The 25037-nt window shown below is 38.8% G+C and overlaps 1 protein-coding gene across 8 annotated transcripts in view; it reads left to right on the top strand.

The window, feature by feature from the left end:
• The first annotated feature begins 248 nt into the window (after window positions 1-248).
• Window positions 249-25037, top strand: part of LOC145963907 (uncharacterized) — a 40153-nt gene continuing 15364 nt past the window's right edge. The window contains exons 1-2 of one of the 8 annotated variants that reach the window (XM_083086303.1): window positions 249-667; window positions 3318-3754. In XM_083086303.1, coding sequence (XP_082942429.1) covers window positions 3442-3754 — 313 coding nt within the window. In that variant the 5' untranslated portion in view covers window positions 249-667; window positions 3318-3441. Of the gene's footprint in view, window positions 801-2628; window positions 3755-25037 lie in introns of all 8 variants that reach the window. The other 7 variants (XM_083086294.1, XM_083086286.1, XM_083086271.1 and 4 more) reach the window with 7 other exon arrangements.

Genomic DNA, 25037 nt, shown 5'->3' with positions numbered 1-25037 from the left:
CGAAAATTCTCTCAGTGCGTGGACATTACGCAAATATCATGAAATCCGTGCGGAACCGGAAGTCTCGAACTGATCGAGGAAAGGAGTCGCGAGATCGCGGGAGAAAAAAAGGAAGAAAAGTCTTGACAACTCGGGGAGAGATTCCCGAGAGCACTGCGAGCCTGCGCGATACAGTTTATTTGAACTGGGGATCCCGAAGTGGGGAGACACGGCTCGACCGCGTCTCTGCGGTTTGCGAGCTTTAGTCGCGCGATCTCGTCCGCAACGTCGGGGCGCTCCTCGTCGCGCTTCTCTCGCAGCTGCATCTCGATCGATCGATCGATCGCTCGATCAATGCCGGTTCGACCGCGTCGAGATACATCCGACCTCTCGAGAAGAGTCGAGAGTTACTCGCGAAAATTTTTCCCGGCTCGAGTATCGAAAATTGTACGGGATCGCGTTTAAATCGCGAGGAAATTCAACGAACGATTCCATTTTTTATTTTAGCGTCGTTCCAGTCGATTGTTTGAGGTGTTCTCGTAATATTTTTATGGAGATACAGATCTGTGTCGCGATCTCGATACGTGCATCAATTTTATTTGCACGCATGAGTGGATCAAATGTCTTGTACGGATGTTTTTAATAGATTTTTAGAAGGAGTTTCCGTTAAATTTAGATGATCGACGAGGTGAGTGATAAGGATAATTACAGTGAATGGGATCAAATCTGTTTCGAATAGCGCTCGATCGTGCTCCGAAAATCGTGAAGCTAATGGATATACAGCGTTAGAATGGATTATAATATTTAAAGTGGCCTTTATGGTAATCATTATTCTTGTTCTTGTTTGTGTATTCAGACACGGAATAATGAGGATAGAAAACATACGCAACATGATAATTTTTATCCTTCATACAAGATTATATATTGCATGCTTATTATTAAATTTTATTAGACCCTGCAACGTAGAATCTAAATTATAATTCTTGAAATTATAAGTATTCGTCGTGCCTTGCAAGCGTGCAAAATATAATAACTGTCGATAATCTTCAATATTGGATTCGAACTTTCACTGTGTTAAAGTAGACCTCGCTCGCGAAACGTTATTATCTTACCTAAATTAAAGCAATGATTAAAATTCCCTGCTTTGTTCCTGGTACTTAATTAATCATTGTATCGTTAGAAAGTTGCACGTAATGAAGAAACTTTCATAAGCTCGATTAAAATCGCTGCCAGGATTACGTGCTTGGCGGCACGATAAGTCTTCTGTAGGAAAATTACATCAGGGACGTCTGCAGTAACGCCGCGTGGAAAACAAAACATTTTCAGCTTAGAATAGCCGCTAATGGGCGAATTGCTAAATCTACACTTTCACTTCGCACGATCTATTATGCACTAGAATGCGACGAGACTTTTTATCTCAACATGAATGTAGCTTAATTATCTGATATCGAGAATTCTCGCAATTCGTTTCTTGTCAGTTTTACGTCTACTTACATTATGTTCGACAAAGTGGACATTTTGACATTTGACAGCTGTCCCACACGTGATGAATGTCATTTTTAAATAGCGGACAATAACAAAAGACGGAGAGTGAAATCGAAAAGTCTCAAAAAGAAGAAAGACGCTCCGTCACAGTCACTTGAAGTCGCGAGGCTCTTTGAAAGTTTCGGTCGAGACATAATTGCTCGTTGCGAACGTATGTGTGTGGTAAGAAGGGGGAACGCGATTTTTGAAAAAGATCGTGCGTACGAACGGAATAGCAAGTCTTCTTGCGTACAAGACGCATACTAACGCGAAAGATCCGCGTAGGACGAACAAATGTAAAATCGTGTAAAAGGAAAAAAATATGAACATAAAAAAATCGAAGGTTTATTAAGATGCGTCATAGTCAGCTGTCGTAATAATTCACGATACCTTCGTCACGGTCGCTTTAGTCGCAGGTAATTAAAACTCCATTACATGGCGATTACAGAAGTTTCGCGGATGAAACATTCTGTTGCGAATAACGAGGAAGGAGCCGCGAGTTTACAAAAAAAGAATCTCCCATCTCATGTGTATTCATGACCGGAACCGCGGATAATGCCCAGAGTCTCCGCGCGCATCATATCTTACATATGTGGAATATTAATTCTCGTCATTCGTATGCGATGTACGTAGTATCGCCGCGAAGCCGTGGAATGTCACAGGTGCAAGTCACCCAAGAAAGTACATTATGGACTGCGTATGACAGCGAGCATGAATAAATTATATTTTACGTCGCTCTAGGAGATGCTAATAGACACAAATCATCGTCCCTAATTATGCGAAAATCCCAAGAACGATTGAAAGATAAATCGAATTAGAAACGAAAACTTGTAATCGAAAGAAAATATAAGATTAAGCGTTAAGAATAATTTTTTGAGAGGCGACCACAAGAGAATATTAAAATAGATTAATAAAGTAGATTATAAAACGCGAAAGTAAAATCATTCGATAAAATTCTATTATAATTTTATTAATTTAATTATCAATTAAAATTAAGAAAATATTAATGATTGCAATACGCAATAATATTTAATATTTATTCTATTCATTAATTATATAATAATATAATAATATATTATCCCCTTTTTGTTACAACTGTGTCACATTTCTGTTGCCACTTCAAAGGTGACATTTCGTAAGTAGCAGAGCATGCCTCATCATTCTGCTCACGTTTTCCCGACATAGAACCAGTCGCTCGTCCGAAAGGCAAACACCAGTGGCGACGCACTGGTATGTTATAGGGGAGATATATATAATCATCGTCATAAATTCATCATCATCACCATCATCGTCAAAGTGCCCAAAGTGTAATCATTCATTAGCTCACACGGTTCGCTGGTGCATCAAGACTGTCATGCCTCGCGAAAAGACGAATTCCATCGGGGGTGGTTGAGGCATAGCGGAGAACGGGGGGAGGGAAGGAGCAGAGAGAGGAATGCACTTTGTATTCCGACATCGCTGGGTGCATATCGTTATATACGAGCAGGAAGCAAGTTAGCTGCTCGTGTTATTGCGAGAATCGTTCCTTCCGCTACATTAATTCCTCGGAGCTTTTTCATCGCATTATAAATCTTTCTAGATAATGTAGTGACTATTTCGATAAAGACTATAATATTTTCTCCTACATTATATATTCAAGCGAGATTTTAATACAGTTATTTTTATAAATCAATTTTTATAATTCTATCAAAATTTTTTTTAAATTAATAAAAATAAATCTAAACAAATGATATGTCATGCAATCTTAGGCAGTGATCTTCGTCGTGTCTTCGTTGAGCATGCAGACAAAAGGTCATTTGATCTAATCGCTTTAGGGCATTTTTAAAATCAAAAATTTTGATACGACAACGTGAAACGCATATCGCGAGCATCGGAATGTAAAAAAAAAACCGTGAGAAGATTTGACACGAGATACTGTGAAAGCGATACTGTGCCGCGATGTCATCGAGTGGTGAATTTTCGACGCTGTCGAGCGGCGAGGCCACCGGAACCGGCGAGGACTCGTTGCCGAGCTCAAGAGAGGCAACCGCCGAGGCCGCGGGTTCCGGCGGCGGTTTCGTGCCGTTGCGCGAGTTCCTGGATAGATTCTCACTGCCGAGAGTGGTCAGGGTCGAAGGTGCCGGTGGAAGGCCGATACTGTTGTACAAGCAACAGCAGAGATCACTCAGAGTCACAGCTACGCTGCTGATGCATCGTTACCGTCATGATGTCAAAGTGGGACCGGAAATAGTCATCCCGGAAGGCTACCCCGGTGAGTACAACTTGAGATATTATACTGTATATTTGCTTATACTCTTGCGCCTATCTTTGTAAGTAAATTTAGTAGATGGAAGAGATGGAACTTGGTAAAGATTCTCTGCAAGCGAACGTTTCGTGTAAAATTGATTTAAAATATATATGCGTATAATTTTGGAAAAAAAATGTATTTTTTATAATTATCCGTCTTTTCTATTAATCATAAAATTTCTCAAAGACAAATTTTTATTTTACTCGTTAATAAGGATATTGCAAAAATAAAATTTAATATTCTACGCGTCTAAAATTGATAATTAAAAAAGAAATCTAATGAAAAACGCGATTAATAAGTCGCCCAAAGCATATGGAATTAATTGCCTATCGCATTCCGGTCTTTTGACTCGACGTATCGATCACGTCGTGCATGATGATCGATTATGCTCGCGGAATTGTATCGGAAATTCGATCTGGAATTAAAACGATTGCGTTGCGTAAGAATATACATGTACGCAGCGTTACAAATCGATGGATTAATTGGAAAGATTTCTTCGCAAATAATTGTGAAAGATTTAATTTATCTTCCCAATTAAATCTAAAAATATTATTTGTGATATACTCACAACGCATGCCAATTGATTTGGCAATTGAGGGACATCGATAAATTGAAAATTCCAAATTGCATTTTCTCATTATTTATTTTGCGATTCGAATATCGCTTACGACATCGTCGAGATTTTCTCGAGAATTGAGGAAGCGAACAATGCATGCGCGAGTTGGAGTTTATTTATCCACGCCTAGCTGCGTACATATGTAACCAAGTTGTAGTAGATACAGTGGTGATTTAACCTAAGCCCGCGGAAAGAAAGTAACAGATGGTTGTGGGTGGCAGTGGCGGTTTAACAATGAAAGTAAATTTGTACTCTGGAAAACAGAGAATGAAGTAAACCGTATTCAAGTTTGATCAATACCGATACGAGTCGCAAAGATACGATATAAAATTAATTACAAGATGTTAATTTTCTCCAAGAAAATATTAAGCAAATGTAAAAAGTTCAATTATAAGCTGATAGATATCTCTCTCCTTTCCCCTTCCCTCCCCTTCTCTCGTAAACTTTGACAGTTTGCAAAGTGCAACGACGATGCGGCGTCGTGATGATCTACCAAGGACGTTTGTCAGACATTATTCAACGCGCAGGAAAATACGATCTCTCATAAACTGCATAGAAATGTTTCAATTTCCTCGATACAGCACGTATTTACACACGTTGTTACATCTGCCAGGATGATTTCTCACGACCGTAATTGCGCTCGCGAGCGTGTCAGTGTGTTTTCTCGACGTCGGTTCGTAGCTCTCGCTGACAAGGAATAGGAACGAACGAGCGAAGCGAGTGTCGGCCTATAAATAGTAAAGGAAAGTATGAGGTAACGCGGTAGAGCGTGCCGCGAATTATAATTTAATATCATCCCGGTAATACTTGGAGACTACGCGCTCGCAGATGTACGAATCCCGCGATGATTCCTAGTTCAACACTAAACGAAATAGGCGGTACAAAGACAGAAAATCTAATCTTTATCCGCGCGAAAAGAGAAAGAGAAAAATGCGCGATAAGAGAGACGAGCAATATTATTATTCAGTTACATTCAGCGGTCTCGGGTAGGTGGTCAGTGACATACGGCCGTGAATAATACCCCGCTCGTGCATTAGCATAACGCCTGACTTTTTTTCAATGAAGCTGCATAAATTACAAATGCACATACGTTGAACTGGCGTGGGTCGAAATTACGTCGTCGAATGCATCGAGAATTCACATTCACGAGAAAGTAAAGATTCAAATACTATTATATAAAAATAATCAGATAATAAATAGGACGATAGAAAAAAGATTATTGCAAGATGCATTAAGTAATAATAAAACAATACGAGCAGTTATTTTTAGTTCAATTATGCATCAGTAACTGGAATATGTTTTGACCCTTTATGTATAATTTTTTTTAATGTGAAATTCTACCTCATTTCATATTTCAGGTATTCAGTAACAATCGCTCGCTAACGAAGTCCGCTCCTAATCCCGATGCAACCCCGTCTGTTGCACGGTTATCTTGCATTCATGTCAAGGCATTGGTCAATACGCTGGGCGGATTAATCGTTAGTCGACCATGAATGTATACGTGTGAACGCTTAATCGTGCGCGGATTACACGAAAGTATAATCAGTTGCATGGGAATGATTTTTCTCGAAAACTAAACCTACAAGTTTTGAATTTGCAACTCGCAAGATATTTCTTGCTGACAGAGCACGATCTCTGCTTCGCAAGGATTTAATTTCCTACTACTTTATTTTCAATCAAAGTAGCCCCTACTTTATATCCATCATTTTATATACAAGTTTTCTCTTATATAAATATTTATTTTCAACCACATGTTTGTATATTTTATCATGCGCGCTGATGTACTGGAAGTGAATGAATAGAATGATCAATTTCTATGTTTCCACCTACCATACGCCAATATACGTTGACCTTTCTTTACGTTTCACTAATGTGCATGTCGTTCCTCGCACGTTAGACTTTGTACTCCATTTCGTTTCACATTGCGAAGAAATAATCTCACCGTCACTGCTAATCGATAATGAGTGTTTACGTATGGAAGAAGATGCCAGTTTAGTATAAGCAGTGCTGGAAGACGATGGATTATACCTTTAATCTCGACTTTAAGTTCAACATTACGTCTCCTTCATTCAACCATCGTCCTGTTATTATTGAAATTTGCACAAGCGGAATGTTGCCGCAACATCTGGTATTACTTGGCGCAACTTTATTAGTGCTTTTTAAACAGAGGATTTCCCCGAGGAAAGCCGCATCACGACTGGACCCCTTTGACCTTTCGCTCAGAATCGTTTTCTTTCACATTGTGCCGGATCGATTTGTCTATTAACTGTTCATAGATCTGACTTTATGCGCTCGGATTTGTAAAAGTCGCTCAACGGAAAGAGGAAAAGGGACGTATCTTTATGGTCGTGCAAGTATGCTGTGAAAGCGCGCTCGTGACTTTGCCGAGACGTGGGAGTGCCACTTTGAAAAAACTATCGGATCTCGACTACAGTTCCGGTGGTGATCCGAACGAAATTATGACGATTTTATCGGCCAAACTTATGACATACTATCTCTTTTTCTGTGAAAAAATGTGAATCGATTTTCTCTTTCCTCCGATCATCCCAAGCGATTGGAATTGAAAGACTAATTCGTTAAATATTTCGAGATTTTTAACGTTTGATTTTATTAAGGCAAACTCGATAATTTCTCTTAAACGACCGGTAATAAAAGTGAGCGAACTACGATGAAAAAGTATAACTTTCTTTCAAGTCGTATTAAGTTTCACGATAATTCAACTACATGTTTTATTTTTTACATATTTTATATTCTACATAAATTATTTTCTAAAACCATATTTATTTACACATGGTATATAATTTAAACTTATATTTTTTTAAATAATTTTTTACATATCGCGCCTTTTTTCCCAATTAAAATAAACTTTCATCAGATGACGTTACGTTTGAATGCTTTAATGAAACGCGGCCTTAACGAGTTTACGCAGCTCGAAGCCTGTTGCATGATAATTAAACGCGTCTCGATAAGTAATAAAGAACGATATGCTCCATCGCCAATCGCGAGACGCTAGAAATAGTTCATAGTACTCTTGGTCGAGGATCATTCATCACGAGCGGCGATTGCACGCAGCCTTGCGTAGCCTCGAGCGTGATTTTAAGTCACTCGGAGTGTCGGAGATCAGTAGTGGGTGAAGAGGAACGCTGAATGTTAAACGCTGTCGGGCGGAAGTGGCGACTACGCCATTTCTATGCATAACTCGTTGATTTACAACCAGAAATACGTTCGCGAGCACACGGTCTATTTCGTAAAATTTTGTTGTTCGCTACGCGTTGCTCTCTCTCATCTATGCGTCTTTCATGCGCGCGCCTCTAGATTTGAATAAATCACGAAAACGCGAGGGAGATGCGAAATCGAAAGTTCAGCATTGCCGGTATTAAAAGCGCGAGAGGCGTATTTCCATGCCGTTTACGATCGCAAACTGCGTAAAATTCTTCTCGACACGAAGACGATCGCTTCTCCCGCAACGCAAGCCGACAGAATAACGCGAATAATATGGAAAATGCGTTTTATAGCAAAAATAAAATCAAAGTATTTCCGATTTTATTTTTGATGTATACATAAAAATATTATATATATATATATAATAATAATATAATAATAATTAATTTTATATAAACAGAAATAAAATTGGAAATGATTGAATTTCGCGAAATAGTATATATTTAAATATATAACAAATATTCTAATTGCGAAATTCATTAATCAAATATTAATCGTTCGATCCCGCATCTATAAACTCGCCTATTTCAAGTTCTATCGGGTTTAAATGGTCGATATGCGACTGAACGTATACCGCCATGTTTTTTGTCAATTAGCGTATTAAGCGAGGAATACAAACTTCCGCGATAGCTAGGTATCGCGACGGGATAGCGGCTGTGAAAAACTCAACGGCGCATTAATTTTCGCTTACTTACACCTCACATTAGTGTCCTTTGATAACAGTCTCGCAGCTATTGAGGATACTCATTTCTACAATCTTTGCACGAACGATACAGGAAGCGAAATATCGCATCAACCGCGCGGATCTTCCATACGATATAAACTATTATAATTTGCATTCTAAAAATTCAAGGGAATTAGAGATTTAAGAAATAATTCCCTTTCTTTCAAAAGAAAAAAAAAGAACGGTAAAAAATACGAAATATATAAGTATGATTAATTGCAGCTTTTTCATTTTTGACTTTCGACTTTATTTCAAAAATTTTTATTACATCGAGTTTTATCTCATTCGTCGACAATTATGTGTATTTTATCTCCTTAAATACCGGATACGGTTATAAAATAAAAAAATATGCGCGTTAATTGTTACTTACGTATATTTCGCATTAGTCGTACTTCGATAAGCACTTTGCGTGCAATCTCGCCTAACATAATTTGCATTCGAACGGAGAAGAGCTTTTAGAATCCGATCTGTGTACGAAGCTTCTAAAAGCTCTTATCTCGACCTGGATATCTCGCGAGCATGTTACCTCGTTAAAAGACAATGCGCGTCCGTGGCTCTGTGCCCTGTAACTCGCCGACACTCTCGCGATTACTATTGTGTTATTTCACACAGAGTATGACTTTAGTTTTCTCAGCAATTAACTGCACTTTTGATACTTACGGTTCAAAAGATAGCGGAAGTTATGGACAAGAGTTTTTTTAAATATACAACGTATTTTATTATCCGAGAAATTCCGCGAGAGAGAATATAATTAACTTTTTCATAGTTTTTCACGAGCGATTTAGCATCGCTGATATCCGCAAATTATTCCGATGTCTTTTTTAACGATGTACCGTTGCCAGGCGGTCGATACTGCGGGCGGTTTACGCGCGATTGCGTGTTCACAGATTATAGTTTTAATTGCCCTAATCGTTGTTCATGAAGATAGCACTTTAATACCTCCACTGCATTTTATGACGCTTAGTTAGCCACAATTTGTAAAGTCTTACACTTGCAGACTTAAATGTATTCTCGTTATTATTTACTCGTAATCCGCTCGTTTTATTATCTCGCGAGATACATGATTTTAATCACGCAGTCGGATATATTCATCGATAGCATCATCGCGTTTATATGGCGTAATAGCTTTGAAATGCGTCTTACATATCGGAACAGAGTTCAAGGTACAAGTGTAAACACCGGTTTGAAAGGAGATAGGCGTACCATAAGTCCGTTTGAATGTATATGTAACGCACAAGCCGAGAATTACGTTATTAAGAAAATCGAGCGGCAATTCTTGGAACGAAAGCGTGACAGCTGAGCCTTGTAACACATTCCGCGATTGATGATATATTAATGTATTCATTGTTTCTATCCATTTGTAATGAAAGATTTTACTATAAGATATTTGAATAAAAAATTACGTGAATCAAACTTCATCTAATTTAATTTAAAAAAAATCGAATTTTCGAATAAATTTTGCCTTCAAACTAAAATTTTAAAGATGAGTAGCCGTACTCTTTGTCGACACAAAAACCGTCTTTTACGCTGCATTCCTTATGCGAAGGCGCGAAAAGGAATTTTTCTACCTGGATTCTCACATACAAGAGGCACCGAATTAGCGCAACGCTAATATCGAGTCTATGTTCATCGTTTAGTAAATAAATTATTGTGTCGAGCAGACAGGAGGCACGGCAAGATGTTGTGCAATACAATGAATCTCACTCCGATTTCTTAGAATTTTACAATTTACGCGGTTCACGCCTTGGACCGTCTCAGCCGCCTTTCATAATCGATTTTAATATAACCACACCCAAAAAATTTCGATAAACCAGTTCTATCGGCTCATCGGTATACGAGGTCGATTTTCGACATCGGGAACGACAATGTCTTTCGCAATAATAATTTTCGATTATTAAAACTTGTGAAGCTATCTATCTGGATCGACGACTATGCAAATCTCTAATCTCGTTTAAGCCGAAAATCAATAAGTAGATCACGACTTGTATTTGATTGAGAAAATTTTTACCTGAAAAGAAAGAAAATTTCTTTCGCCCAAGGCTTTGCAAAGAAAACACGTCTTGATCTTGACTGATCGTCGAAAGCTCGTGTTTTTCATTAACTAAACATTTATGCCGAGACATGATAACACATATTCGTAGGGCGCAATAAATCTCGCTCCCTTCTCGTTACGAGGAATGTGTATTTGTAACGAGTGCTCCCGAAGGAACGATTAAATCTTAGCTTCCGGCGATGAAGTACTCAACCGCGACTTGATATCACGTGTTCTTACTGTGAAATTGGAGCGATCTTCCTCGCAGCAGGAAGAAGAATCAAAGTAGAGATCCTGTTAACCCCACGTGCATCCCGCAGATTGCTACTCTAGCGAGAAGCCTTCACCACTACAAACGAACGGGGCCCCGGTTTAGAAAAGTTATGAGTGCACGCGTCTGCTGTAATCCAGAAATAATTCTCGATCCTTCATGTGATGCTGTTCTTAGTAGATTTTATCTCTTAATATCATTTTATCCTTTTGTGAGATACAAGCGAGATCAAAATAGAAGATTTCAAGAAATTCAAAATCCACGTATTGCTTATATTCGGATTATTTAATTTCAATTTGTTTCGTAAAAAATGAATTTACGTCTCTTTCCTTGAATTATTTCAATTCACGCATGAACTAAATTTATTCAAATGCATAGACATAATATATAAAACGATGTAAAAATATTATATTACGATTATAAGTTAGTATAACATTTAATTTTTCTCCTCTTATGTGTGCCATCAAAATTATTCGAGGAAAAAGTGCTATCAAGCGTGAAGACGATGTTACCTCCGCAATCGAAGCGCAGTTCCCGCATGAGCATTCGCTCGTAAATACATGTTCCGCGAAGTGCGCTAATATTCCAGATACAAGCCTCAGTGAAATGACTAGCGCATAATTTCTGTCGAGAAAATGGAGAAAAAAAAAAGAATGGAAGACCTACGTGCGCGCGCGCGCGCGTGATAACACACATCTAGAGGGAGAAAGAGAGGAAGGAAACGGAGAAGCAGACTTGGAAAATCGCGGTTCCTGTTAACCCCGTGCGCGCGCGTGCACATCGTCCCGAGATTGCTACCCTTACGTACGCGAGCGCATATTCGCGATTCCGCCAACGGAGAAGCGGAGGAGCTCCGCTTTCTTTCTCGCTGGCTCACGAAGACACACACTGTATAATCCCGGGATAATTCTCGACATATCCGCGTTATATGGCCGCGGTATTCGCCGCAGATGTAAATACCCGCGGGGCAGCCGGGAGCCCCGCAGGTATTAAACATACGTTCCCCGAGTACTCGACAAATTGCTCGCATGAACCAGAATAATTAGCATCCCTAGCCTCCGGTGGTGTATGCCTACTCGCTCCTCCGTCCTTCTCTTTCGCCATATCTCGTATTCCTCGCCTATTCTTCCTCCTCTCTCCCTTGTCCATATCTCTTCGGCAACTCTAGCTTGAATCAGGCTTGCACGTTCTGGGGAATGCCCAGAACAGAACGAGCGTCTCTCCTTCTTTCGCTCACTGATGCGGCCGTCCTTCCTCTCTCTCTTCGCTCTTCGTCCGTCTCATTGTGACGATGCACCACGTTCCGTGGTTGCGTTTAATCAGCCCCGCTGACTTGATGCGCGCCATACTGTCGGCCGATGCGGCTGCTTAAGAATGTAATTTAATATGCGACGTTACACACCGCGGGCCCCGCCGTGTCATATTTATAGGTATTTATGCATCAGCTTCGCGAGCACGTTTGTGCCGCGCGCTGTGCGCATAGTACGAGCGCACTGCGCGAGCCCATTGAAATTATCTCCCGAAGAGAGAGGAGGAAGGAGGTATCGCCGTACAAGAGTATTCATACACTCGTACTCTCTCTCGAGGGTACGTGGGAGGAATTTATCGTTATTTATCGCCGGTTAAAACCCTACGCATCGCGCCGATTCTCTCCTCGTGACGTTTCGCGCAACTCGACGCGACGAGAGAAAGAGAGAAAAAAAGAGAAAGAGAAACGCACTGCCTCTGCACCTGCTGTTAACATAATTTATTCCAACCCGTCGCTCGTCAACCTTACACATCGATCAATCTAAAAAAATATAGCTCTATTTTTCAGGAGAATCAGGTCGCGATATCTTTTACTCTCGGTTTCGCTTCGTGTGATTTATACGTACTGCTGGAGAAATCTTAAAAGAGTGACATTGAAAATTAGCATATAAAATGATATGCATTGCAAGTCACATTCTTTATAAATGCAGCATCATCATGCTGTATAATTTTGATTATATCTGTATCGTTTAACATCAATTATTAATATATTAATATATTACATATAATATAAAAAAACTTCAGAATATAAATCTTTAGAATAGATGTACTAAAAATCTGCCATAAAATAATCAGAATTTTATCTTGAGATTAAATAATATTAAATAAATTTTAAGATACACACATGTGTATGAAAGTCTATGAATCTATGTAATAAGTATAGCATGTGTGTAATAAATCTCTGGTTAAAGTGTTGAAAGATCCTCTACTTATGTTTCCACAACTTTATCTATTATACCTAAACAAAGAACTATAATTTATTGCTTTTCAAGTTATAAATAGAGGATATGTTGTGATAAATTATTTCCTTATAATACTAATACAATTTAATAATACATGTATAAACTAATATCTCACGCTGCACCTACATCTAACGATATTCAGATCTCACTTTGACACGGTAGAGTGGAAATCTAATTTTTATAGCCACTTACATCAAGCCGTGCTTATATCTTGATCGACACACGTGCATGAAAATGAGGATGCAATCACGGCGCAATTACGTGCATCTTATGATGCACGATGACGCGGTGTCAGGTCGTAAGATACGAGCACGAGGTCTCGCTATTATTATATTACAACCGTTCCCTTTTCTGGGATGGCGGGGGCGTGAACGTATCGGCATCGATACATTATATAAGAGTCTTTTTCTCGATTAAACAATTTCCCCCTCTAGCATCGATCAACGTGGGCGTTAAGAGAGACACGTGCTGCCGACACGTTGCTTCACGTGAATACTAACATAAATCTTGCGGAGGGGACCACCCTGACGAAATTCGAAAATATATTTCTCGCGATATAAATATGATAAATTGTTCAGATTTAAAATTCAGATTCGCTTCTTTTGAAAACAGATTAGATAAAATTTATTCGATTATCTCTCGTTTATAGATGTCGGTTGAAATACTGTACATGGAGTGAGATCGCCACCACGCGATCACGGTATCGTTTCAATGCCGCCGCGTGTTATTTATAAAGTAACCTGTTTGCGTCGCGTGTGTATGCAACAAACACGTTTCGCGCAGAAACACGCGGACGCGTCGCGAGGAATATAATTTTCCGCATTTTCCGCGCGTTTTCCCTCAGCGCCGGGCGGATTCACGGCGACGACGCGTCGCCGCCGCCGGCGAAACGCCCTAATGATGCGCTATGCATGCGCGTGTGCATTCATCGTATAGTCCTGATCCTGTACGCAGTGTGTAATATTATCCAAGTGTCGAACCGTGGCGAATAATATCGCTAGCGCTAAGAGAATCCTTCCCGTTAGTTAACTCGCGTGTCCACTTTACTCTCACGGAGATTCTCGATAGTAAAACTACGGGTATGGAAATGAAAACGTTTATCAATTGCCAGATTAGAGATCTCTATCGCATTCATCATCATTTCGAGGGAAACGTAAAACGGTTTTCTCACATTTCCAGTATTATATAAAATTATTAAAAAATACCATAGAATGTGAATATTTTCTACGTATGAAATTTAACTAAAATAGAAATGCTTTATATTTTGATATTATATGTAATGTATATTATGTCATTATTGTATGTAATTTTCATAATATTTTTAAATAATTTAAATAAAAAACTTAATTAGATACATTTTTAAACGCATAATTATTCTGCTTTCTACAATTTTATTTAAAAAACTGATAAAATAAAAGATAGCCTATTACGAGCCAGCCCATGATTGACTGTTACTCGAAGCTATCTGCGGTCCGTGTCTCACTCTAGAAAAAAAGACTCTATGGTAGACAATAAACACTCGAGGATATTGTTACTATTCGCTTGCCAAAAGGCAGGATAGGCAATTTATAGTTAACGTCAGAGCAGCGAAGGAAAAGGCGCGGCGAGACGCGCGCAGAGGACGTTCGATTCGAGGCCGAGATTGCCGGCTAAGCCTTGAGGCGCGATCGTAACTCATAATTGATGAGCGGCGCGTCGAGGATCCAGATCTCCGTGGATCGACGTTGGCCAAAAAAAGTCGCCCGAGCTGAGAATAGCGCGCGTGCCCCCTCGCCCATGATGACTTTATAATGTCGTATCGAGGCGGCCCCCGGGCAATTATTATCCGTTTCGGTCCGCACTTTTCCGCATCGACGTGGACGGCAACGCTCGCGGCGGCGGCCTTAATTACAAGGATACCCCGAGACAGAGAGGGAGACCCCTCGCGCCAAGTCTCGAGCGCATATTGTCGTTACATCGCGAGGGATTACGTTGCAAATCCGCGGTACGTCGATCCCGCCGGAGAGAGATCCGCCGTCAGAGTCGTAAACACGGCTGCGTTACTGCAGTCGTAAAGGGGATACGATCGAGAACGTAAGTTTCGTCGTTTCTCGCCGGTCGTAATTCTTGAGATTTCCGATGAATCGCTATAAAACAAAATCTTATCGCTCTATCGCCGCGTCGAGAACCGCGGGCTGTCTGTCTCCCTCAGGATTATTATCATCTTCAAGTCGAAAATCGACGGGTAAAAAATATTCCTTGCGTATTTCTTCATCCATCCTTCTTTGATTATACACACGTATACGTATATATTTGATATTTATTATTTATTATTACATCTATGAAGAGGAAGTTTTCTCGATTCCATGATACGACTTCGAGAGAAAATTTTAGAATAGATCATTTTCTGATTTTTTCGTAAACACGTTGTTTGAGCACTTGTAGTTTCACCGATGACAATGTCGCGAAACGTATCTAAGAATTATATATATGTATATACCCAGAGAGAAATAATATTACGCCTCTTTTTCTTTCGCGTGGGACGTATAGATACAGCAACGGTTGCATAAAATTGCCAGCGGTCTTATCTCGCCCTAGCACCTTGTCTTGTCGGACTATTGAAATTTTCAATGCGGCCTATTCGTAGAATCGAACGTCGCGCGTAGGCTTACATCTTTTTCTGATTTTACCAGACCTATATTATCATATCATGCAACACTGATGCGTTAATCTATAGTTATTATATTGGCAGAGGAAGAAAAAAAACATATACTCGAATCTTGTCTATTGTTGTTCGATTATTATCGATCGAATATTACATTTTTATTATATTATCTTTTATTTATTTTTATTTATGCGCAAATATTTCATTTACCGTGCATTTCTTTTTACAATTCCTGATAGTTCGAAAAAACAATTGTTTCTTTCTCTTTGGTTTTGCTTTACAATCGATTTTATTGAATTACTGTTCTTCGTGCATCAATATAACTCGGATGTGATTATTCAATTCGTCGATTCGAAAATAATAAAGAATTATTTTAGTATCAACAAAAAGAAAAATCACTTGATGTCTTTTTTGTAAATGGAGCCGGAATTCTCTCTCGTAAATTCGCTTAAACCAAGGATACAACGTGTATTCGAACAGAAATAACATGTAACAATATTGCATTCTTGCAGTAAATAAATGTAATAATAATGTATGCACGAGATTAATTTTAAAATTGAAAAATTATCCTTTGAAAGTTTATTAATAGTATATGCGAATAGCCGAATAAAAAAAAAGGTATCGAACGCATTCTCGAGTTGCATTAAACTCTTGCGTAATTAAAATAAAATAATTTTCGCACTTTATATGGCATTTAAGATCGCTATATTGCAAATCTTCATATTCCCAATGTATCTAATATCACTCGGATTCGATTTAAACTTCCTGCTCATGCAATTCTGCCATGATAACTGAGCGATAATCGCTTCATCGGAATTCCATAGATAGTTCGATAAATTACTTCGAGATATCAAGAATAATTAAAACCCTACTGTGGTACGCACAGAGTCATTTGTCAATTAGTTCAGGAAGCGCGAGTCTCTACTTCGAGAAGCGAACGACGTTGTTACTTGTTATCAGTATAAGGTTCAACAGCATTATACTTCGTATACCGCTGCGCGCAATCAAGAAGAATCAAGATCGCTACTATCTTTAACTCCTCTCGGCTTGTCAAGGGAAGCAGCGAAATAACGCAGTCATTAATGTGATTAACTTAATATGATCATTCATGCGGAAAAATTTATAAGAAATTCTACCCTCTAGTTGATCGAGAATTATTTTTAAATTATATAATTACTATTAAATTTAATTTAATTATTAATTCATTAAAGTTAGTTTTAAATTAGAAATTAAATGTTACTTATTAATTTTACTATCAGGTAATCGCATTGTATATATTGTCTTATTTAATAATATTAATTATCTCGTGTATCCGTCGAATGAGAAATAATGATTGATTGAAGTGTTTTTTGAGCTCATGTACGAGACTCGCGGCGGAAGCGCGGAGAATCAATTTTATTTCGTTTATTCAGGTTCAACGGCACCGGAGCGTACGACTTGGCATAGCGCCACGTGTAATCCGGCAGAATCAGGATCGGTCGATGCGCAGTGGTCGTTCTCGGAGTCGTTGATACGAGATGAGCAGCGGTAACGCCGACTTAATGCGATCAAACGAGTCCACCACCGTTGCTACCAGTACATACGAGAGCGAGGCCGCGATGCCCCGTAGAAGTACGCGTCCGCGCGATTATATCGGTGCTAGGACCGATCGAGACGGGCGTGTATACCGTGTATACGCGATCGCGTACTTAGCGCGGATCGGCGATCCAGTCGCGGGTCCGGTGTACGGAGCCAACGGTGCCTCCCATCACGTAATCTGACTAATCGTTTCCGGTTTCGTCGGCGCGAACTCGCCTCCAGTATTATAGCCACGCGAGGTAATGTTAGACCATCTCCGCCCGTCCGCTAATGATACGCCTCAATCATGCATTAGACGTATAAAAGCGAATTTACACGGTTCACTTGTAACGATATCATACCGGAAGAATTCGATTCTTTATTAACTAAACTAAAGGGTTTCGGAACGTTTCATTCGCGGAAAAATTGCGACGGTATGATCATCTTGAATAATCATTGAAAAAAAGTGGCGTGTAATATTTATGAAAATTGTACATCTAAAATATAAAAATGTATAGCACATTTGTATATAACAAATATAATTTATATTATATGGAGCTGATTTATATCATTGCCGTTGAGAATTGCTTCCTACAAATCATGTAGGAAAAAATATTTCTCGTCGTTTTTTAAACTTATTTAATTTCAAAATGGCAGGAAATGAATTATTCAAGTTCATAAGTTCGCGTATCTTGAATTTTTTTAGCGAGCCACGAATATCTATCAAATCGCGTGAGACAGCATTAGATAATTAAACACGGACAAAAAACAAAAAATTGTGTATATCCATTGCACTCGCTCTTCGAATATATTTTCTCATGAGAAATGAATTGCGTAAATTTGTCTTAACCCTCGCGGCGGGATGGATCATCCTGAAAACCTACGGCGTAGGTTAAACGGCGTGTTTAACCTCGTCTCGCAGGGGGTCTCTTCCAACATGTACACATGACGAACGAAACACTACCGTGAAAACGATCGTCCGCAGTAATCTAGCGCATTCAGAAGAAATTTAGCGCTCGCGTAGCGAACAATTTTATATATTGATAAAAAGTATTGCAGTTATCTAACACAAGGATGTATAAATATAAAGACTCGAGACAAGTCTGAAAATATAAGGTATAACTTTACCTAATACAATACCTAATATAAGGTATAACTTTACCTAATACAATAATAATTAGCCATAACTTTTTTTATCTTAATAAAAACAAATTTAAGTCTTAATATTCTTCAATAGATCTCTCATGCTGCAAGAACTAGAAAAAGATATTAAATATCTATTAATTAGATATTAAATATCCAATAAATTTTTTGATCGAAAAATTTCAATTTTAGAAATAAAAAATTGCGAGAACTTTCAATTTCTATTGTTATCAAGTCTTAAGAATAATCTCGTTATAGCAACTCTTAGGGAGTTATTCAGAATGTTGAAGAAATATTCGAACGTGTTTGGAGAATGACGTCTCGCGACAAACATTTGCACGCACGAAGCGATGGACTTCGATTTTAAATAACCGCGGTAGACGCGATCGCGTAATCCAATGGGTAATATCGAGACGATCATCCATCGCCGGATTCGCCACTCGCGATTCGCGACACTTGTCGCAGACTGCGCGAAGCACGTGTTTGGAGAATGACGTCTCGCGACAAACACTGGCACGCGCGAAGCGATGGACTTCGATTTTAAATAACCGCGGTAGACGCGATCGCGTAATCCAATGGGTAATATCGAGACGATCGTCCATCGCTAGATTCGCCACTCGCGATTCGCGACACTTGTCGCAGACTGCGCGAAGCACGTGTTTGGAGAATGACGTCTCGCGACAAACACTGGCACGCGCGAAGCGATGGACTTCGATTTTAAATAACCGCGGTAGACGCGATCGCGTAATCCAATGGGTAATATCGAGACGATCATCCATCGCTAGATTCGCCACTCGCGATTCGCGACACTTGTCACAGACTGCGCGAAGCACGTGTTTGGAGAATGACGTCTCGCGACAAACACTGGTACGCGCGAAGCGATGGACTTCGATTTTAAATAACCGCGGTAGACGCGATCGCGTAATCCAATGGGTAATATCGAGACGATCGTCCATCGCTAGATTCGCTACTCGCGATTCGCGACACTTGTCGCAGACTGCGCGAAGCACGTGTTTGGAGAATGACGTCTCGCGACAAATACTTTGATTGAAAATATTTCTTGAAAAAGAAACAATTTTTTTTCTTCGGAATTCTGAATAATTTCCCATGAGTTTTAACAATTATTCTTAAGATTCAAGTCGATAAAATCGAAATTGAAAGAATTCTCGCAATATTTCTAGAATATAAATTTTCAAAGTCCCTATAGATAAAACATTTGTTATAAAGATTTTGATAATTATGAAAACGAGTTTTAATTAATTTTTAATAATCTATAATCTAAAAAATTTTTAACCGAAAGAATTGTAGTCGATGAATTCAAGGAATTCTTTCGAAATACCCTGTATAATTACCGCAGAGATCTCTATTGAGAAGCTCGAGTGCTTTTCGCTTGGCTAGCGTTCGATTCCTGATATTACGAGATTGCAAGGTCACGCTGTGCCACAGGTAATAAGGGAAATATACGGACTTGCGATTCTTTCCGGCAAACCGGTCACGAGGATCCCTGAGGGATATGCATACTGCGCATTGTGTTGCACTGTCAGAACGGTGCACGAACTCGAGTGCAGATCGATTGTAAGAGACCACGCGCGCAATCCTTCGAAAGCGAATAAAGTACAGCGGTTAGGTGTAGAGGTAAGTGCTAATAATGCTCAGCTAGGTATGCCAGCCATTCTATTAGGCATTTTCGGTTTCGCGGTAAAACGCAATAGACGAAGTATACTAACGCCCGATACTCGCAAATTGACCGCGGATTTCTAACGAATTGCATTAACTATAAAGATATTAAGCGTATCTTAAACCATTTATCAGTCATAGAAATATTTTTATAAATGTCAGCTTGATACATGAACATATATATTAAAAGTGCATGATACAGTTAAATAAATATCAATAATATCGATAATATCAATAAACAAAATATATGTAAATATATTATATTTCACGTTTCACATTTAATAATATAAATTAATTCAATGAGGATTCCTCTCAGAATATTATGAAAAAATAATTATGAATAATTATGAAAAACGATAGAGTTAAATTTTCATAATAAATATCATAATATTAACTCGACATTTTAATGGAATAAGACATATATAATTTATAATTTTTCAAAATTTAATTTTTCTAAAATTTTTCGACGCACTTCTCTTTAATTAAAAATTAATATTTGTTCGCGTGTCGAATATACCAATGTTAATTAATATCGTATAAAAAATTGCTTCTCATCGTACAGTTGTAAACGTGAAATAAAATATATCTTTTAAAAAATGGCATGCGAGATGGCTTTCTTCGATAAACCGATAAAGCGAAAAGGAAAGGCGCACCAGATTAGTCAGTAGACAGTGTCGGCCGGTCGGCCGGCCTGTCCGGAAGAAATCGAGAGTGGCTCCGAGAGAGTCGGGACAAGGTCGTAATCTCGTGGTTGGAAAGGAGAGAAAGCATTTAGCTCTCCCGATCCCCCGGCAACTTGACTTCTCGAAAGTATTGAACGTTGCGTAACCGCGTTCGATCATCTGATGCAACAAGGCAAACGGGCGAGGAGCTTGTTGGCTCTGTTATTTTTATAATTTATATCTCCCGAATCGCTCAAGATGGATTTACAACAAAAATCGTCGATACCGTAAAAGTACTCGATCGCGATGTTCGAAAAAAAGTCGACGCATCTCGCTGCAATATTTTGTATTTATCAAGATACGATAAGATAATGAGAAGAAGGGAGCGAGAGGGGGAGAGAAAGAGGGAACTGATGGATGGTCCAGACGATTCACTCTCTCGCGCGGACGCGAGCGTGGGATGCGAAGGTTGACGACCTGGCATCGCGAGGATCCCGTCAAGGTCGCACCGAGCGGTCGAGCGTCACGAATTTCGCGCGATTATGTGAGCGTTGGCTTGTCGAGCTGGGGGTGTTCAAAAAAGAAGTATCGATATTCAGCACTTACTCTCGACCGATAATGAGAGTTAAAGCAAAAATTTGTACGCTATTTTTCCGTAATAATTAGATATTAGATGATAATTCTCTATAATGTGTGTATATATTATTCAAATATTAAATCTGTTTCTATTTTTAAACTCTATCTCGAATTATAACTATAAAAAATCTAGATTCATATGGAAAATTAATATTCTAATAACTTGTAAATTAAATTTTACAAGTAATTACAAATGTATATTTTAAATTACAATACTAGAAATTAGAAAAAAAGCTTCTGACAACTGAAATAAATTTGCAAAAGTTGTTCCTAAACTGACCGAGACGAATTTGACCGAAAAATGCAGGACACCCTGTGTGTCGACTGGTACAGCATCGCGATTGACAAATGATTGAGTCGATTCAAACGCAAATTACTACTATACGTTCTTGAAGAGCCAGGTGTCTCGAACGTGTCGGATTACGAAGGTCAGGAACGATGATCGAACGCCAGTTATTTTGTTCAAGGTTTATTCGTTGAATAGAAACGCGAAGCATACGCTGAAACCGCGAATTGTAGTCCTGTCTTATAATACTAACCATCATTGATTGATGCATTATATCAACACTTTCAATCAATAAATTAACTCTAATATTCGAAAAAGATTTTTATTTGAAAGATTTTTTTTTGGAAAGAGTTCTAAAAAATCGCTTAAGTGAATTATTTAAAAAAAATTTAATTAACTTTACAAAGTTACCATAAATATATTTGTTGTTAAATATATGTATTATTAATATATGTAATTAATATTTTGTTATAATTTTTGATAAATGAAAATTTCGATATAATGTTTAGATATTATTGAACTGATATAATATCTCTTTTTGAACATTTTCTTACTCTTTCTGTCTTATTATATTTGCTGGCGATTCATTTAAATTTTTATTGTACGAAAAAACACAAAGAATCATATATTATCTGTCAGAAGTCACAATGGAAATTATAATGTATTAACGGGATGTTGTGTAACATATGAAGCGGGTTTAGTTTTTTACACAGTTCTACGAATGTATGAAGATAGAAATCGATAATGATAAAAAATTGACTAATGATTCGACCGAAAATTTATTCGTTTCACATTACGTCGCAGTTTCTTTTTATAAATACAACTTGAAATTTAAAATGTAAAATTTTTATCTCGTGACAGAATTTTTTAAATATAAAATTTACACGAAATGAGATAATAATATATTCAGAATATATAAAATTATGTATATTATAACATGAAGTTTAATTGTATAAATAAAAAAAATTTATATATTATAAATTTTGTACATATTAGCTCTATTAATTTGCACAAATACTCAGTGACTTATAGTTCTATTTATTTTTTTAGATTCACTGCGACGTTGCAGAAACGATTACTGTCATAATCTGGTGCGCGCTTTATTTACATTTATTTACAGACTTACCAATACATCTGCATCCGCATCAATAGTATCGAATGACCATCCTCCTTCCTCGAAACAGGAAATCGTGGCTGCGAATCTCCGTCGAAAATATCCAAAATATCCAAAATGGCTCCAGAATGATAATCCATGTATCGATGATAAGCGATGTAACTTTTATATTTTCGCATCTCGTACGAATTCGGAACGAATTTTAGGCATTCTATAATGTATTTTTGTATCATTATACTATATATGTATATGCATCCAGGTCTAAAACAATTCAAGAAGTGATTTTTATCCGTATTTGTAACGATAAAATACATCTGTTATACGAAAGTCTCGAGTCGCGAGGATTCCAGGAAAGCTATAACGCGAGCGTCTTCCACGAAAACGACTCGTGTCGAAAAATAATCATGGCGATTGGAAACCTTACAATCGTTCGTATCACTTACATTAAAAAGACACAATAACTCGAAATTCAATTTGCAATTTTACTCGGATGCATGGAATAAATTCAAAGTTTTACTTTAATTACGAGAGAAACTAGAAGCATCTCGATCGAAATTCTTCATCGTTCCGAATCCGCATCTCGATCGAAAATAAACATATCACTACACACTTGTTGCACTATACAGAAGATAAACGTAATGTCTACACACTTGTTGCACTATATAATTGTTGCACTTCGTTATTTTGTCACAATCATGACGATAAACGGTCATCGATACGCGATCGAAGACAATAAGACGCGATTTTTCGCGTTGACCGTGAAGGGAGTTTTGAGTCACGTGACGTCACTTGACGTCACTTTGACATACGTGACATTGGAGCCTACTTCTCGTTTACACGAACTCGCGGTTCGATCGCGAAAATAAAAACGACAGCACCACGCATATATGCGTAATATGTATTCTGCCGTTGCATCCGACGAATACGAATAATCGATCGCACGATCGATGCCAAAAGGACGACGCACGGAGCATTAAGTCACGCTCGCTACAATGTCCTAGTGCGACTGGCGTTCCTCCCCCCCGGCCCACTACGCGCACTTATTTACCGAAATTACTACGCGCGCGACAAAAAGTGCAATGCCACAAAAGCATCTCGTTGATTCTCGCTGTCAAAAATTCAAACTTCGAGAAAGAATAAACTTCCGTGGATCGGAGTTTAATAGAAAACGATGCGATCGACGATATCGATGACAAAAAGACGCGCACTTTACGCCGGATTCGAGTAACCGTTTCGCGAAGAAGGGGAGGGACGGGAAAGTTTCGATATTCAAGTACGCAATAGCAGAATATTTTACCGGTTTTCTATACGAAACTCGCAAAAACAACAACATTACGCGTTTCTTGACATACTCGCGATCGAATACGGATGATCCATAGCACGATCGATGCCAAAAGGACGACGCATGGAACATTGCGTCACGCTCGCTACAATGTCCTAGTGCTACTGGCGTTCCTCCTCCCCCTCCCCACTACGCGCACTTATTTACCGAAATTACTACGCGCGCGACAAAAAGCGCCACGAAAGGATCGCGTTAATTCTCGCTGTCAAAAATTCAAACTTCGAGAAAGAATAAACTTCCGTGGGCCGAAATTCAATAGAAAACGATGCGATCGACGATATCGATGACAAAAAGACGCGCACTTTACGCCAGATTCGAGTAACCGTTTCGCGAAGAAAGGGAGGGACGGGAAAGTTTCGATATTCACGTACGCCATAGCAGAATATTTTACCGGTTTTCTATACGAAACTCCCGAAAACAACAACATTACGCGTTTCTTGACATACTCGCGATCGAATACGGATGATCCATAGCACGATCAATGGCGAAAGGTCGACGGAATAAACGTAACCGTGTCGCGCCCGCGGCCATGTCCTTCCAACTGACGTTCCTCCTCCCCCCCCCCTACCGCGTATTTACCGAAATTACTGCGCGCGATAAACTTCACGATCGGCGAAAATATGGTCGCTGTCGAGCGATAAAAATTCAAATTCCGGGAAAGTATGCTTTCTCAAAATAAAGTTTAATGAAGAACGAAAGACGATGTGGTCGACGATACATTATCGAAGACAAAAAGACATGCACTTTTCCATCTCTTTTTTCATCTCGCGGTAAAGGGAATGGGGGGGGGGGGGAAGGAATGAAATTCTGATACTCACGTACGTCACACCGAAGCTTTCTACAAGCTGAAACTTAGCATTCGATCGCGAAAACGAAGGCGACAGCATCACACGTTCCTCGCACGACACATTCGCGATCAAATACGATGATCGATCGCACGATCGAAGATAAAAGAACGACGTATACTTTACGGAATAATCGCGTCACATTTGTGAGTGTCCTAACGCAAACTGACGTCCCTTCTTCCCTGTATTTTCGAATTACTTCATGT

The sequence above is a fragment of the Camponotus vicinus genome, unplaced genomic scaffold (genome assembly GCF_025532165.1).
Source record: "Camponotus vicinus isolate PSW18456_S1 unplaced genomic scaffold, iyCamVici1.0 SCAF_1, whole genome shotgun sequence".
Classification (NCBI taxonomy): Eukaryota; Metazoa; Arthropoda; class Insecta; order Hymenoptera; family Formicidae; genus Camponotus; species Camponotus vicinus.
Note: the sequence above shows the minus strand (reverse complement) of the source record. Positions and strands in the feature narration are given on the sequence as shown.